Source organism: Botryllus schlosseri, chromosome 10 (assembly GCF_051294905.1).
Source record: "Botryllus schlosseri isolate E-star chromosome 10, Bs_hap1, whole genome shotgun sequence".
NCBI lineage: Eukaryota > Metazoa > Chordata > Ascidiacea > Stolidobranchia > Styelidae > Botryllus > Botryllus schlosseri.
The window spans coordinates 2,379,915-2,396,775 of NC_137245.1; the positions used below are offsets into that span (position 1 = coordinate 2,379,915).

The following is a 16,861-nucleotide window of genomic DNA, read 5'->3' on the forward strand; positions in this document are numbered from 1 at the left end:
CCCAATACTTCTATTCCTGGCTTAAGTTGATTTTTCAGGTTTTAGCTCGCTCTTCTGCATCTAGGGTTGCGGCTCGCTGTAATCTGAACTATTCCAGCACCCACTTTACTGATTCTTAATCTCTCGTAAGTGTGGTAACATCGTTTGCGAAATGTTTTATCTTCACTTCGCACTTTCCTATCCTCATTCTTATTATGTTTCTATTTTTCCTTATTCTTTCCGCTATCGGTTCAGCCGCTAGCGTATAAAGGTAGGTACTTAGGGGACACCCTTGTTTGAGTCCTCTCTTTATTCTGATTTTTTCTGTGGGAGCTCCATTTAGGTACACTGTGTTGTCCGAATTTTGGTATATCGTTTGTATTAGTCTAGTAATTTTAGTCCCGGAATTCAGTCATTCCATTATATCAAAAAGATATTTGTGTGATACCATATCGAAAGCTTTTTTTTATCAAAGTTTGCGATGACCAGTGGAGTTCTTTTTTCGTCGCATTTACGTTACGTGGTACGTCCGTCATCGATCTGCCGGGAATCGAGGACTTTTGGGACTGTCCGATTACGTCCAGCAGATCCTGCTTCATCCTATTTGCGATAATTTTGGCAAGGATGTTGTAATCTACATTAGTAACTGAAATAGGTCTCGAATTCTCCAAGTGCTCCGGGTCGCCTTTTTTGTATATTAGCTTTACCGCAAATTCAAACCAGGATTCTGCGATTCCCGAAAATGCGATTGAAATGTTATAGAGTAGAAGTAGGTCGTTCTAAATCAAGTAGTAGAAGGTCTTATAGAATTCGGCCGTTATTCCATCTGGCCCCGGTGACCGGTTGTTATGCTGTGACGAAACGGCAAGTTTCAGTTCCTCTAGCGTGATAGCATCGTCCCTCGTATTTGCCTGTTCTTTGGTGAGGCTCTTTGGTAGGGAGTCGTTTAATTTCTGTCTCTCTTCTTTCAGTCCGTCGCAGGCTCGTCCGCAAAGGCTATTGTAGAATTCCCACGTGGTACCAAGTATCTCTGATGGTTATTTCGTGTTCCTGCCCTCTTCCGTTTTTATGCTGTTGATAAGTTTATAGGTTTCCCTCTTGTCCAGTTTTGAGTAGAAGTAGTTGCTGGGTTGTTCTCCCTGCTCTATTTCCTCTCTGTAGTGAAGTGTCATAAGAAAATTCATTTTCTCTTTTTTGATCTTTTTCAATTCCTTGATTATCTGTTCTCTTTTCTCTGGCGTTATGTTCGGGTTTTCTAGTGCTTGGCGTGTTTGTATTTGGTGTTCGGAGCGTTTCTTCGTTTCGTTTATGCCGTAACGTATAGAGGTTTGTTTTATCTTGAGTTTCAGGTGATCCCATCACTCGCCTAGGCTGTTGTGTTAGCAATTACGAAGACTGAACTCGTTGTAGAGGTTTCCGACTGTTGCCCTGAAGTTTTCATTTTGAAAATGGTCCGTGTTGTTCCTCCAGGTCCCTCTAACCCACTTGGTTTGCTTTCTATCCTATATTTTTACGACCATGAAGTAATTATGATCGGATATTGGATTGATCTTATATTCACATCCTTTCTTGGTGATAGCTAGGTCTTTCGATACGTAAACCAGGTCTATTCGTCTTGAATTCGACCATCTTGTTACCGTATATAGTCGTTTGAAAGGTTTTCACCGTCGAAAGATGTCAACCATGTAGTGTTGGTGGATGAAGTTTTTCCACAACGTTGCTGCAGGTGTGAGTTTGAAGGTATGCTGTTTTTCGGCGTCTTTTTTCTGATACGATCATATCAAAGTCTCCGGCGATGATGCAGGAGTAGTCGATATTTTTAATACTGTTAATGGTATCCTCGTAAAAGTATTTTGGTTGCTGTTCCGGACAGTGGCGCATATAGGTTGATTACGCTTACTAGTGCCTCTTGTTGGTTTGAACGTAATATGATTTGCTGCACTCTATGGTCTACATGTATTTTATGTTCTATTTTATCATTCCCTAACCATTCTCCTCTTATCAAGACGAGGGTTACCTGAAAGTAATACTTCCCTTCGATGTTTTCTCATCGTTTACCCCAAAGCAATTGGAGTGATATATAAAACCTTAGTTTTTTGCGCATTTAGCTAATTTGTTGAAATTAATCCTATGCGTCTCCTGAATGCAGTAGACGTCCGCTTCTTCGTTGCGGATAAATTCTATGTAGCTTCTCCAATGTCTTTCGAGTCCATTGACGTTGATGTTCAGGACTCTAATTTATGGTGGCTTTGACCGCTCCATGGGATTGTTTAGGAGCGGCCAAGAGGAAGGAAAAATATATATTAAACACAAGAACAGGGGACATAGCAATCACAGAGTGTAGGCAATGCGGGAACCAGCTGGAAACAGTGAAACACATTGTATACGATTGCTGAACAGCAAAAAAGATACAACACCTTCGCCGATAACACTGATATATTACGCCAATAGTCAAATAAGGTGGAATCTACCTCAAAAGGCACATTTTAAAAACTTCAGAGCATTTATTTCAACAGTGTTACAGCCATTATCTTACCTACATGAAATAAATTTGAAAGATTGCATCTGGACACTTTGAAAGTGTAAACTATATGAAATATAGTAGTATTCCCAGTCTAGCGGTCACGGATGAGAGTTTTCTGACTTCCTACCATCATGTTGTGACGACACGAAAATTGCCGATATATTTTCACCTCCAATGGTCGATACCGATAGTTCTTTCAAAGTGTAACATCGACTCGATATTAGCGGTGACCCGATCGGTCGGGCTCTAGTTCTGATTGTGGCATCGTATTGAGTAGTTCGCCTTGCGACTTTTTCCCATTATATCGGTGGTAATAATGTTAAGCTGTATTGTTGCATTTCCAGAGGTGGTCAGTAATGAAGTACTTCTACTTTTTAGAAGTACTCAGTACTTATGTAGCTTTCCTCTACTTCTGGTACCTACTCAAGTAGATCTGATTTTCTTTAGTTCTACTTCTACTTCGTAATATTTTGTGATCTACTTACTTACTTTTCGCTATTTTCAGTTTGTCAAGTAGCGGTAGTTTAATCTCCCAATGCGAAAGATAGCCTGATGAATTTCGGGTCCCAGAAATTTTGTTGCGCTTCGCGCACAGTAGTTATTAGTGCGGAGCATGGACAGGAGCCGGATTGGATATCCGGCCGGATTTTTTTAATTTTGGCCGGACCGGATCGGAGCCGGACCAGAGAATTGAAAAACTGGATCGGAGTCGGACCAGATGATTTGTTAATCCGCTCCGCATTAGTAGTTATGCAGTGACGAATATGTTTTCAAGAAAGTGAATTTAATTTAGGTACCGGATTGCTTGGTTCCGCTCACACCGCGTTGTCGCCAATTTCAAATATTTCATCACAGTAAATATGGCCCACCATAACGTTTGAAACTACCGTTTCGCAATCTAGAAATTACCTATCATATCGTAATCTAGCAGCCCATGACGTGTCCTGCTAATCTGGAAAATCCGGCTTTTTTAACGTTGCACCTGTTTTGGCAGATCCCCTTTGAAGCTTTATGAACAAAAGACATGAAATTTATTTTTTGCTTTTTTGAAGTGGTATTTGTATTTCACTTTCAACTCCGAGTATCATACTTCGAGTTCTAATTACTTACAGTTCTTTTGTCTGCAGAACATTCATGTTGAAGCATAAAAGCAAGTGTAGTAATGCCTCTATTATTCGAAAATAAATTTTACGATCCACGGTATTTGTTATTAACGTATAACAATCGCGCAAAGTGTGGGGACCGTATCTGATACAACTTCTCCGTATTAGTCCTCGCCCAAATTTGCGGCCTTATAATATAGTGTAGTACGCCATGCCATGATGTTCTCTAAAACGGGGTTTTCTAGTAAACAAAGGGTTAGTATCGCATTTTCATATCAATACTATAATTTGCATCCCATGATCAATTTTCCCTCTAAGCTGTGCACGTGCGCAGATGCGCAGTGCTGACACGGTCAGCAGTCGTTACGCACTGTTGTCCAAGGGTCTGCGCAGTGAGTTGGTGAGCGTGCGCAGACTCGTTAAAAATTAGAGGGAACATTGCTGTTGATGCGAAAGAATGCTTATTCTGGTGAAAATTGATACCACCTGGGATGAGTCAATACGAATCAAGATCTCTGCACCTTCCGCATAGCTCAATTTGCAGGTTTTGACAGTCCATGCGCACGAATTAAGACTGTTTTCAAAACTACTTACTTACTTGAGTAGATTGAAAGTCAGTCAATTCTACTTCCACTTCAGGTAGTTTTAGGTGGCTTATGTAAGAAGTACTTCTACTCTTACTTGAGTAGATTTTTTCGTCGCTACTTTTACTTCTACTTGAGTAGCTTTCTTTACTACTTTGACCACCTTTGTGCATTTCCCGGTTATTGTTGGCAAAGTCATATTAGCGTAACGAATATGCGCTGTCATGAATTCCAATTCGCAGGCATACACAATCATACTGTCCAAATTCGCGTTTCGATTAAAACGACTATCAAGAAACTAGCTCAAGAATTCGGTTGAACACGCTTATGGGCGCAAATACAATTAAATTTAGACTTCAGAAATTTCCCCGGTTGGGAATCACTGTTCTTGGCTATGCATAAATCAATACAGTCATCCCCTCAGTACGTGAAAGTATTTTTTAAATAACTTTGTTGTTACTGTGCTACGAGTGGTTTTATGATTTTTCCAGCGTCCCACAAGCCGAAAAAGTTTGGGAACAACTGATGTAGATAGTGAAACAGAAACTAGTTTCCCGTTTGTTTTCCTCGACGAGATAGTTTTACGGTACTCACCAGGTATATCGGTGTTTGTTCTTGCAAGGCCTGTAAATGAATTTGAAAGTTGAATATCTTCATCAAAATCTCACGACATGGAGAAGTGTAAAGTTCTCTAGCATAATGTCGCAAGAGAAATCGTTATCCCGTCATTATTTGTCTTCACCAGGGCTATCCGTAGTTTTGGACGCCACTCTATACAATGCATCAAAAGATGCGGTTCATCGATTCGCCGTGACAAACATCACAGCCAACGCTGGAAAAGTCGATTGACAATGACTCTATCGAGAAATCATTTACGGCGGTGTTAATTTCACCCTGCTGTAGGGCATGCAATTGGAAGACCAATCTCATAATCGAGTCAACCGCAGTATCGATATCTTAGCTTTCTCTGTAATCGTCAAATGATATTCATCCACGGTAGCAAACATGATAGTGGTGAAAATACGAACAGGATTTGTGGGGTGTGTAATTATAATTATTCGTACGGAATGTACAATAGCCTGAAATGGTGAGTATACCAATATCATATACACAACGACATTACAGACGGCTTATACACTGCATTGATATCGACTGCACAATTTATACCTGGTTACGAAATGTCGCTGGCTATATGGGAAATAATAGATCTATTGAATTGGAGAATGAAATAGCGAATAGAGCTGCATCCGCTGTCGCGAAGTGTATATAGGCCCGTGGTTCTCAAACTGAGGTCTGGGGGACAATTTTCTGAGACCGAAGCACGTTGTTGATGCGAAACACCTTCGAAAAATATATACATGAGCCCGCAAAATATGTTGAAAATTTACTTTAAACCTTGTTGACACAGAAGTTCAAAAAAGTGGAGTTAGTGTTGGACGACTTCTTCAACGGTTGGAAACCACCTGATCGAGAATTTCGTAGAATGCAGGAACGTAAAATGAGACATCTGTGTTGTTTCAAGGTTGTATGAAATCTACTACTGAAACATGATGACAAATGTCATCTTTGCCGCGAACCACAGGCAGACGTGCAAGGCGATCGGGAGACTAGCAACAGCGCCATTCGACAGTCAGAATGTTCTACCACAACATTTATTCAGACGTCCTAACTCAGTCTTCTATTTCGTATTTGACACGCCACTCAAAACATGATATGAAAACGATGAACGACATTGAGACTGTTTCGCTGAACAAAATCTCAGAATTAGATGCAAATTATTACAGCGACGTATATATGCTCCACGGCTACTTGATAATAACCTAGGGTTACCATACGTCCTCTTTTAAGAGGATTTGTCCTCTTTTTTAACTTTTTTGAAAGTGCTCTCGGAGGACACCCCTTTGTCCTCTTTTTGAGATTTTGTCCTCTTTTTTGAAAATTTAGGTCATATTTAGAGCAAAATGCGAGTGATATGCCGTAAATTAGCACAGAAGTGACGCTCCGGCTGGGCGAAAAGTTGACCTTTTTTTTATTTAGTCAACCACCCGGCAATGTGGAGGAAGAAACGGTATTTTGGGCTCTGAGCGTGAAAGTTGACCTTTTTTTGTCAACCGATCACAAAGTTGGAAAAATTCACCGATTTTTGAGAATTCTTCTCCGGTTTTGCAAGTTTCAAATTTCTGAAAAAGTGTCCTCTTTTTAGATTTCCAAAATACTAACCAAACATATTACATTGACGTCAGCAAAAACCGACTTTCTCTGGTGACTTGATAATACACAAACAAGTAATTACGACGTCATAGAACCGATTTCGGGTGTAAGGCTATAATAAACAAGCAGGTAATTAGTTTGTGACGTTCCAGAAAGCGCTATCGGTGGTGATGGCACCATCGATCGTGAGGATATAATAATAATAATACATAAAATTAGTCATGGTGTCACAGAAAGTGCTGTCGGTGGTGGCGACTCAATCTGTCATGACCCTGATCCTTTGCGAGGTACTATCTTTTAACCGCAAACCTTTGCACATAGTGCGATCGAGCGCGCGGCGCAACTGCTAAGTTGAATCATGACATCAGTATTTTTTATAACAATTGACTTTGTCATACTTTGATTTGAAGTAGGGTTGACAAACATGATTGATGACTTTCCACTCAGTTGCATTTTCAAATAGTTATTCGCACAATCCCAATTTGCATTCCGTTGTCTTCGCACTAACACAATCGCCCAATACCGATTATAGCTGTGTGACAATTATAGAATCACGAGTATATACAATCACCGTGTTAATTTGTCATCTTGAAATCTATATGATTTTATTTCAAGGTCATAAACATGGTACTATGTTATATCCAATCATATGAATAGTGTTTCTCGCGTGCATTTCAGATTTTTTCACATATTGATGTGAAACAAGGATTGAACCTTGCAACTCTATCAGCGATCTGTTTATTTTTGCCGCAATTGAGTTTCTGGAAATCCTATCACAAGTGCGTCCCGAAATCGTATAACGCACAAGAGAGCCAATCACTGAAATATCACAAAGTGTTGTAACCACTTGTAACTTACCCGACTAAATCAAACAATGTCTGTATGCTACAGAGACAAGATTACCGAGCATATACAATCACTCCAACCCGCAAACCTCGGTTGTATACATACTACAAAGACCTGTCATTTTTATTCGACTGTAAAAGGCGTTGGTCTTCTGACATCAATTATTGCTCGATGAGTTTGACTTGAGATCAACAGATTGGATGCTGAATACGTATATCAGATTCGAATGTTTTGTCAATGCTATATTGGGAATTGATTTCTTACGATCGAAACCTGCATCATATTGAAAGTTATCATGACGTCTGCCAACATGTTGGACGCATTCTTATTAGCACATCAATTTGAAATGCGAGATTTTGTTAGTCGATCAGTGCTTGATTGTAAATTATATACGTAAACTATACCTGGTGTAGTGGTGACTGGTGAAGGGTATTATGATGTCAGCAACATTTTCGAAACAATATTATTAGCTTCCTGATTTGAAGAAACAAATTCTTATGTTAGATTTATAGTGGATTAGAAATTTATACATATCCCACAATCCAGCCCTTGTATTACAGCAGAGGTCTCAAACTCAAATGTGCTCGCGGGCCAATTTCCTAATTTGTGGTGACCCGCGGGCCGCAGCATTAATAAATAGGGGTATTCAATCTATAATATCCAACTAGGCCTTATTTAACGGCACCTTGCAGACAGGCATTCCACAACCATCAAGAAAATGTAATTTACTATTATACTATTCACTCTTGGCACGAACAAATCACATTCTCAAATATTTAAATAAAATAGTTTTTGTGCCGGGCATAATTTGTTAGAAATAATGAGTTTAGACATCATGCGAGAGGACGCATGATGATATCGTAAAAGCTGTCGGGTTGTAATATTGCAGCTATTGGACCTTTGAAATGCCAAAATTTTATGTAGAATATTTTAGAATTCACTAAAGATTGATCTGATATCAGAGCATGTGAGCGGTGTAGCCTAATCGGGGTTTCTGATATACTCGTGATAAGTATAGGCTATTGTTACTGTCATTGCCAAAGTCAAATTAACCAGCGTTACGTTTTCTTCGAATAATATTGGAACAGATCAATAACAACTTAAATATAATCACTATTGTTCCATAGTAATAGCATTGTTTCTCAACCGTTTTAGCTATCGTATCCCTCGTACTTTCAATTAGATTTCCAGTGACCCCAGTCGATTTTCAACACAATTTCTGATAGGACCTATAAAAATCAGAAAGCTCATTCACATAAAATCGCGCGTGGTGCGAAGAATATTTTCCAGTTGAATAAATTAACCCAGAAAATATTACACAGCATATATGCCAATTTCCACAATGCATCTGGTACCCCCTGATGTGGTGCTTTGTACCACGAAGGGGATACGGACTCCTGGTTAAGAACCCCTGGAATAGAAATGACTAATCGCGGAAGAATCCATTGGTGTTACAGCTGTGGAGCGTACCACTACCTTACTCGCCACCGATAATAACATGGACAGAGAGAACAAACAACATCAAGGATGTAACCAAATATACGTCACGGGGGCCACAGAATGCCAACGGTTTCCATACAGACCTGATTAGATTTCTATATTCTATATACCCTACGCAACGCAAGCTACGGGCTTTTGATATATTACTATTCCCCACGACAGCTTCTCAGATTTTTGCGTCCGTAGGATTGCCAAGTCACTATTCCGAGAGGCAAGTCCTTCTCTGATTTTAACGTTTGACCAGAGACTCAACTCGAGTCATTTTTAGTTTATCACCCAGTCAATCTAAAATCGATTAAATTGACGAAAGGTCGCACCAAACAAAATCACAATTTTCAGTCACGAATCATCAACGGTTCATATTTTGTCATCATGAACCTGAAATGTGACGTAATAGCGATCTTCCACTGCATGGTAGATTTTAGGAAGTGATGTGATAGTGAAGTTTGTTTAGATTTCAGGTTTTTTGTAGTAGTTTTAGAGTGAACTTTAAGTTCCTAAATCTAACAAAAGATATGACACTGGAATATATTGTCGAATACTTGAAATTGAAAAATGCCTTCGCGGGCCGCACAAAATGTTCTCGAGGGCCGCATGCGGCCCGCGGGCCGCGTGTTTGAGACCTCTGTATTACAGGATGGTATAATGCCATTGTTAGCTAATATTTTTAAAATGCAATTGTTTAAAATAATCTGGACGCCAAAGATGAAGCAGTAATCTTACTAATGTCACAATCAACAATCGGTGCAATGCTTTATTGTCGGAATCTGTGACGGGGATTTGGAACACATACGCACTTACGCAGTGTTAAGATATCGCTATGCGTAACGGTGCGTATGACCCAGATTCGTGCGATTTCGCGTACAGCGGGTTGATTCCTTGCAACATTATCCAACGCGCTAAATGCAAAATATTGCGAGGTCTACATATTTTCACAAACGCTTTCATAATCACAAAAATAATTTGTAGGATGTTTGCTAAATAGATCTTAGTCGGTAGGCTGGAGTTAATGTAGAACGCAGAACCACAAAGAAATGGAAACACAGCCTACACCGAAATCTGGGAATGCGTATTCTATTTTGTACATTAGTACTATTGATACAATTTACTTCATTTCCATCCGCTAAAATAATTGTCATCACTAAACTCTCACCCCTAAAAGACCTTGACCGGGTATTATGAATTCGAGCTGTGATTGAATTCTTAGAAATTTACTCGCGACTATACTACAGATCTGATTTACCGACGCAAGACGCATGAGCATCACTGAGTTGTTGACATAGTACAGGTATTTGAATATATCGCTTACTCCCACTATAGACTAATCTCTATGCCTAAAGCAACGACGCAAACGACCAACACAAATTAATGTTTGTTGAGTTATTATTTCCACGATATCAGCACACACCATGTAATATATTAATGATTTTGAGTTACACGAGAATGGTTTAGAACACACAAATCTCACGGACATTTTACTTACTTGTAGGATTATGATATTGACCAGCATCGCTTCATCAGTGTGGATCGTTTTTCAATGTCATAGATACAAATTATATTAGTGAATAAAAAAGCAATTTTTACTTGCTTGGTGGAATATGAAATCGTGTGTGATTGACTTTTCAGTCAATATTCGTTTCCGCTTGATCCTATTGTTTTGAAAACTAACCCGCTCGAAAGACCGAGCTTTACCTTACAAGCAATGTTCCCTCTATTTTTTTACGAGTCTGCGCCAGACATGGGGTGATTACTTCATGAATGTAATCGATTGCGATTACGATTACTTCAGAATTACGCGATTACGATTACGATTACAGCAAAATCAGGAAGTAGTCGATTACGATTACGATTACATTTGAAAAGTAATCACGATTACTCACGATTACATTTATTTTGCTTCTTAGAACTAATCTTGGAAGATATATTGAAAGACAGTAGAGGATTGCGATTAAAAAAGGCCTAATGATTATTAAGGATGCGTCATTTGCTTGTTACGTCATAATGTACCCATTTCCCAACTTTATAGGGGACGATTTATCTCACCCAACGATTTGCATTCTTGCGCGGTCCGTAACTGCCGCACCCAAAACTTCCCCATAGGGTGGGGAGCGAGCTCTTGAGACATCAAAAGTATTTCGTACATCAATATATATTATAGCTGAGTATTTTCGAGAGATTTAATTAACTTGAAAATTTTCTTCAAGCTTTGTGATTCAAATGTCTCTAGATAGCTTACTTTTGAAATTCATACATCTCCCCCTCAAGAAAAAAAAACATGCATAAATTATGGGAATAGGCATTTGAGTGCTGGTCATTACCGCGACTCGACACACCAAAAGACATATGCAGTTTCGGCCAATATGCGACTCCACGGAGTGTGCTACTAAGGAAAGACCTTGTCCGAAACTAAGGGTATTTGTCCATTGCCAATAGCCGCGCTGGGTGGGCGTGACTAATGATCCTGTCCTTCCAATCTGAGTCCACAATGCAAATGCTACCCGGGGGCACCCACAGAGGAATAAAGGCATGAAAATGAGTGTTTCTTTTAGTCTGCTTCGATTGGGCGACTGCAACATATTTTTATTATATATCAGACCGGAGGTCACAAATTAACAACATACAATAAATTAATTATAACAACATATCAGATGTTATAATTATGAATTACTCCTCCCTCCCGGCTCTGCAGGTAAATCTCACCATAGGGGACCGAGAGAGGATTAAAATGACTTGCATAATATAATGCAATTACCATATTATTGACGAAATTCAGTCTTGAACTTGAAAATTGTCCACCCTGTAGGGGCCCAAGACCAACGTTTGGAGTGGGGGACGAATTGCTGTTTTGGTTCTAATTCTAGCTACAACCTACGCTAACATAGTGTATAAGCGGATGGCTATGGCGGCAGGTACAAATGTTGAGTAACGAATTGTGAAATATCGATTGTCGCCCGTTTCAAGTAGAGCAGGGGCGGCCAACCCTTTTGGCCAAAGGGCCATGTGAGATTTACGAATCATTGCGCGGGCCACATGAATGTTGATCACCTTTTTTAGTCGTCCGATATCAGCGAACCGGATAAGGTAATGGTGAAAACAAGACTCCAGTCATTACGCACCAAGATTGACAACAATTATGTCATGAAAAGTCTGTGTGCAACTGTGCAGTGCATCCTTGTGCTAAACGCGCCAAGAGCAAACATTTTTCAAAGTTATAATGAATGGATTCGGTCAATATTAATGTCATTTGCACATATTGCGGGTAGTCAGGATTATTCGGCTTTGGGCAGATATGAATATATCGAAGATTTTTTCGGAGATAAGTATATTCTTTTGTGTAATGGTTTCATAACCTACGATCTTTCTGCGAGCGAACGCGCAAAGTCGCATGTTGGACGGCACGTTCTTTCATAAATGCAAATATAGTCAGACTCAATTCTGTAAATTGGGCGTATTTCTAATTTTCAGGAAGGGGTACCAAAGCAAGAATCGACTGACAATAAATCGCACGCAGCGATAAGAGAAAGATCAGGTCACATAAATATGCCACGAAATATTCCACTTTATGGTCACATATGATTATATACGAATGATATGGCTGACCACTGTCGACGCCAATGCGTCGGAACTGATATTTTCGTCATTTTAGACTACTTCTACTTCTACTTGACAGTTTTCAGGTTTGTAGGAAAAAATAGGCGGGGAATACCTACTTACACTTACTTGTGAACCACCACTCCTACTTCTACTTGAGTGGAAATCCCGGTATTATTTCTACTTCTACTTGAGTAGCGACGATGACTACTTTGACCACCTATGTATATATGCTTATTTAAAACAATCTAAACATTGCTTTGATGATATATCGTACAGGCATCAGAAACGGTGGCGAGATTTCATTAGCTGGTCGACCTCGATAACCAATTTGTCGAAACTATAGAGATGAAAGTCGGTTGTCCCGATTCTTAGAACAGGATTGAAATTGAAATTTGTAAGCAGCGATGCGTTCATAGATTTACCACTTTTGGATCAATTCCAGAACTCACAATAACTTTTTAAGACACGCCACCCCACCCCCTTATGACGGTAAAAAATTCGCGCCCCCCTATCGCCATATCACAAAACGCAACCACGATGCCAGCAAACCTAACGGATAGTTATATGGAATGGAAGGTTACGACTGTGGATGAGATATTTTTTAAATATGAAGTTCATACTAAAAATATAGAGGAACAAGTATAAATGGGATGTAGAAACTTGTCATTTGAGCTCAGCTCCGCTCCCATCTTCAGATGCTTGCACCCCCCAGCGGGGTGCGTCCCAAGTTTGAAAACCACTGCCTTAGAATTATCATGGTGAAATACAACTAAGAAAAAGTTTCATCAAGTCTCAGCATTAATTCCTTTTTTAGTACGCATTTTATCAATATTTTTTAATGAGTTTGTTTAGACTCTCGCGGGCCGCACAGAACGGTGTGCAGGGCCGCATGCGGCCCGCGGGCCGTACTTTGCCCACCCCTGACTTATGGCAACGAGGTGGACTTTTTGGAGTTAGCTGCGAAAATTTTCATGCTTTATAGTTTATACCTTCGAATCATATAAATCAGAAGATTGCTAGCTTTTCGAACAAACCAATATGAGGCCTCTAGAACGGACACAAATTAAGATGTGATCATACGAAGTTGTTCAATTTGAGATTTTAAAAGGGTTAAGAGGCTGGTGCGGAGAAGTGAAACCACGTTTGATCGTAGTGCAACAGCGTTTGATGTTTTACAGTGGTTAGTTAATGCAAAGGTACTTGATTCGACACCATATTTATGCTCGTGTCTGAAACTTTATCCGACCATTGGTGTTTCAATTGCGAGCTGTGTGAGGCGAGCTTCTCAAAGCTCAAACTGATTAGGTCTTATTTACGTACTACCATGAATGATGATCGGTTATCAGCTCTATCCATTCTGTCTATAAAAAGAGACTACGTTCAAAAACTTGAATTTGAGGACATTATCACTGATTTTGCTTTGAGGCGGCTATTGATTTTCTATTTTCACAATACAATCGTTCGCTATTTCTTGTCTTTATTATTTTTGACCTTATTAACGTTGAGATGGTGAGGCTGAGACGCGGCATATTGTTTGTAATTATTTTTATTGACAAGGTTGCTTGAACATGAATCTATGTCGAAATTTGCTGCGGTCTACATAGGGGAGGGGGCTGCATTTTAGGCGAGAGCCAGGGGCGGCAGCACATGCTGCTACGCCAGTGCATAGGCCTACTGCTCGCCAAGCAATAACGGTCAATCTGCGTTTAACTGAGCATAACCAAGCATCAATCCATAAGTTACTATTTGAAGCTAGGCAGAGTGGTGATTCTTATCCTGATGCGAGGTAGTGGCGTCTGGAGTGTATTGACAACCTGATATTCACCACGGTGGGTGTTCTTACAATCACACCACAATGTACATCGAACATCTATTTGCTATGTGTTGATACTTTTTACGCGGTGACGAGCAAAGCTAATACTTCTGACGTAATAATGAGCAGTGGCGTTTGAAAATCAGACGTTTGTGCTATCACTAACCTCGTATAATATCTGTTCCCTGTTCAGGAATGTTCAGTTTATGTCATAGACCTTGTACAAATCAAAAGTAATCGTTCATTCCCAAAGAAATCGAACAAAAATGGGAAGTAGTCGATTACGATCACGATTACTTCGGAATTTTTTCGAATGTAATCGATTGCGATTACGATTACTTGAAAATGCTGTAATCGTCGTAATAGATTACGATGACTAATCGCGATTACCCCATGTCTGGTCTGCGCACACTCAACAACTCACTGAGCAGACCCTAGGACAACAGTACGTAACGACCAAAAAAAAGGTCTACACTTCGGATTTTTTGTGCGCAACTTAAATTTTCTGTGCGCTGAGACCGTGTCAGCACTGCGCATTTGCGTTACAAGCTTTCGCCAGTAAGCCATGATTACGATCAGCGTACAAATTTGTAAACGAAATTCGATATTGTCGTGATTTACCGTCTGGTGAGCGCATCAAGGAGGGAAATCCACATTTCGTCCAAAAATACAGCGAATATTTTGATTTTTCCCATTACTTAAGTAATCGCGATTTCGGTGAGCCTTGCGTTCGAAAATATCTATAGGTAACTAAGAAAACAATGGCCATTGTTCACAGACGATGTCTGTTGTTCGTAAACATCGATTAATTCCACCATTATAGATTTCCCCGATCAAAGTCAGAGCTACTAAAACGATAATAGCATTTTAAGTGGTGAAGTGTGGCTGCAGCGAAGTCTGGACTATTACGTCACATTTTTCGCTGCGATTTACATGGCCGCAGTAACTCAGCACATATACCACGAACCTATTTTTCCGTTGCAATTAATAATGTACCGAATACTTCCGACTATGTTTCAGCGCTATTTCATTTAACATATATGAGACGTAGGATCTTGGGTTTCTGTTCGTTTATTAGCTAATTCTAATCCCAGTGGATGGCTGTTCAGGTTGATCTCGCAGTTATGCTACATTCAGTATCTGCATAAAGGTTGATATAACTGTAAAAGAGGACTTACCTACGAAAGCAGAAATCAAGATTAAAAGTGCGACACGGTTTCGGCTCCAAAGTTCCTGCATATTCAATGATGCATAATCGTCGCGACGGTAGGTAAACTTCACATTCTAAACTAGATTGACTAGTAAGAGATGAATACGGGATTCTTACAATTAACTATCGGAAATATCTGCTGAAACACCCAGAAGTCCTGTTATTATGCTGACTGACTATTAGGACGCCCACTGATGCGGAGTGTGTGTAATGCTTCGCTGCGATTCTGATCGGGTACTCGATATTGACTAGGTAAGGTAGTGAAACCTCATGGAAGCGCACAACTTTTATACGATGGCTTAAATATCCCAGGTTCTCAAATATTGGGTAGGCTACTTGAAGTACCAAGGAACGACTCAAATTGGCATCAATCAGGTCTATCAGGATAAAATTATGAAAAGGTATCCGTCATCCCGGAAATGCTTCATGTCATGGAATCACGCTATGTCGCTATCGTAAGATTATAATACGATCGAGGTTGCATTAAAGATCCAAAAAAAATAAAGCAGACATGTTTAGAACATGATTGATTATGAAATTTTTTATTCCATTTTCTTTTAGCCATGGCTTTCATTGTGTGCAATACGACAGGGTCATACCTATCTACTGGTATAAGTATGCAGATTGAGGAGTTTGCTAGGGATTTTGTTTGTTTGTTTTTGTGGTATTCATGGTGTTTGTCGACTACTATGGTCATTTACACCAGACCGCTATCCTTCTTAATTTCCGTAACTGCCGACTTATAGCACGGCCCACCTCTAGGCTTTTGTAAGACTAGGGATTTAATTACGAGTTGATTCCGTGAAATCAAATATATCTATCATTTCATTAGAACTGAGATCCGCTATCGCGGCAAACTAGGCATCAGGTAGCTGACAGAAGTAGCGTTTCACATTACAGCGTTTCAAGTCCGGTGTCATAATTTTTAGGATTGAGCTGCTCAGAGTCATATATTAGGAATTTAATAATCAGCAATTTCCATATTACGATTTACCTCATCAGTAGGACTGGGCGTAATCAATCAATCGAAACTCAACCTGAGTGATTCGATTCTAAATCACGTAAAATGCTTCCAGTCGAGTCGAGTAATCGTGTTTCAATCATTATGACGCCATAACAGAATGCAATATGTCAAAGTTGAAATACGTACCTTTTATGCGACCACAAAGAATATAATGCCTGTTACCCATTAGATTAAAGATACTTTGGTATTTTTCGACCATACCGATTTCATTGCACTTGGTGACAATATATAGTGGGATGATCTTGACTCCGGAAATGTGCTATTTCCAGTAACGTTCGTAGCTTTGTACTATATTTTTCGTATGCTACGATACGGCTAATCACGGTTTCAAGGCTTCAACTGTGAATATTAGTATCGAAACTGTAAATCTCGTTGATAAATTAACTTTCAATGGCGACAAGCGTATAATTTCAGTACTCGAAAAAATCGTCTTTTACAACTCGACACGAATCATTAAAATTGATACTAAGCAC

At 39.7% G+C, this 16,861-nt stretch overlaps 1 protein-coding gene across 1 annotated transcript in view; it reads right to left on the reverse strand.

Annotated features, from left to right (window-relative positions):
- The window catches only part of LOC145447837 (uncharacterized), a 113,178-nt gene extending 97,605 nt beyond the window's left edge, over window positions 1–15,573 (reverse strand). Inside the window, exons 1-2 of the mRNA XM_080326114.1 lie at window positions 15,333–15,573; window positions 4,785–4,814 (exon numbers count right to left, since the gene is read on the reverse strand). Of these exons, the coding sequence (XP_080182240.1) occupies window positions 4,785–4,814; window positions 15,333–15,393 (91 nt within the window). The 5' untranslated portion in view covers window positions 15,394–15,573. The remainder of the gene's footprint in view (window positions 1–4,784; window positions 4,815–15,332) is intronic.
- Between the last annotated feature and the right edge of the window lie 1,288 nt (window positions 15,574–16,861).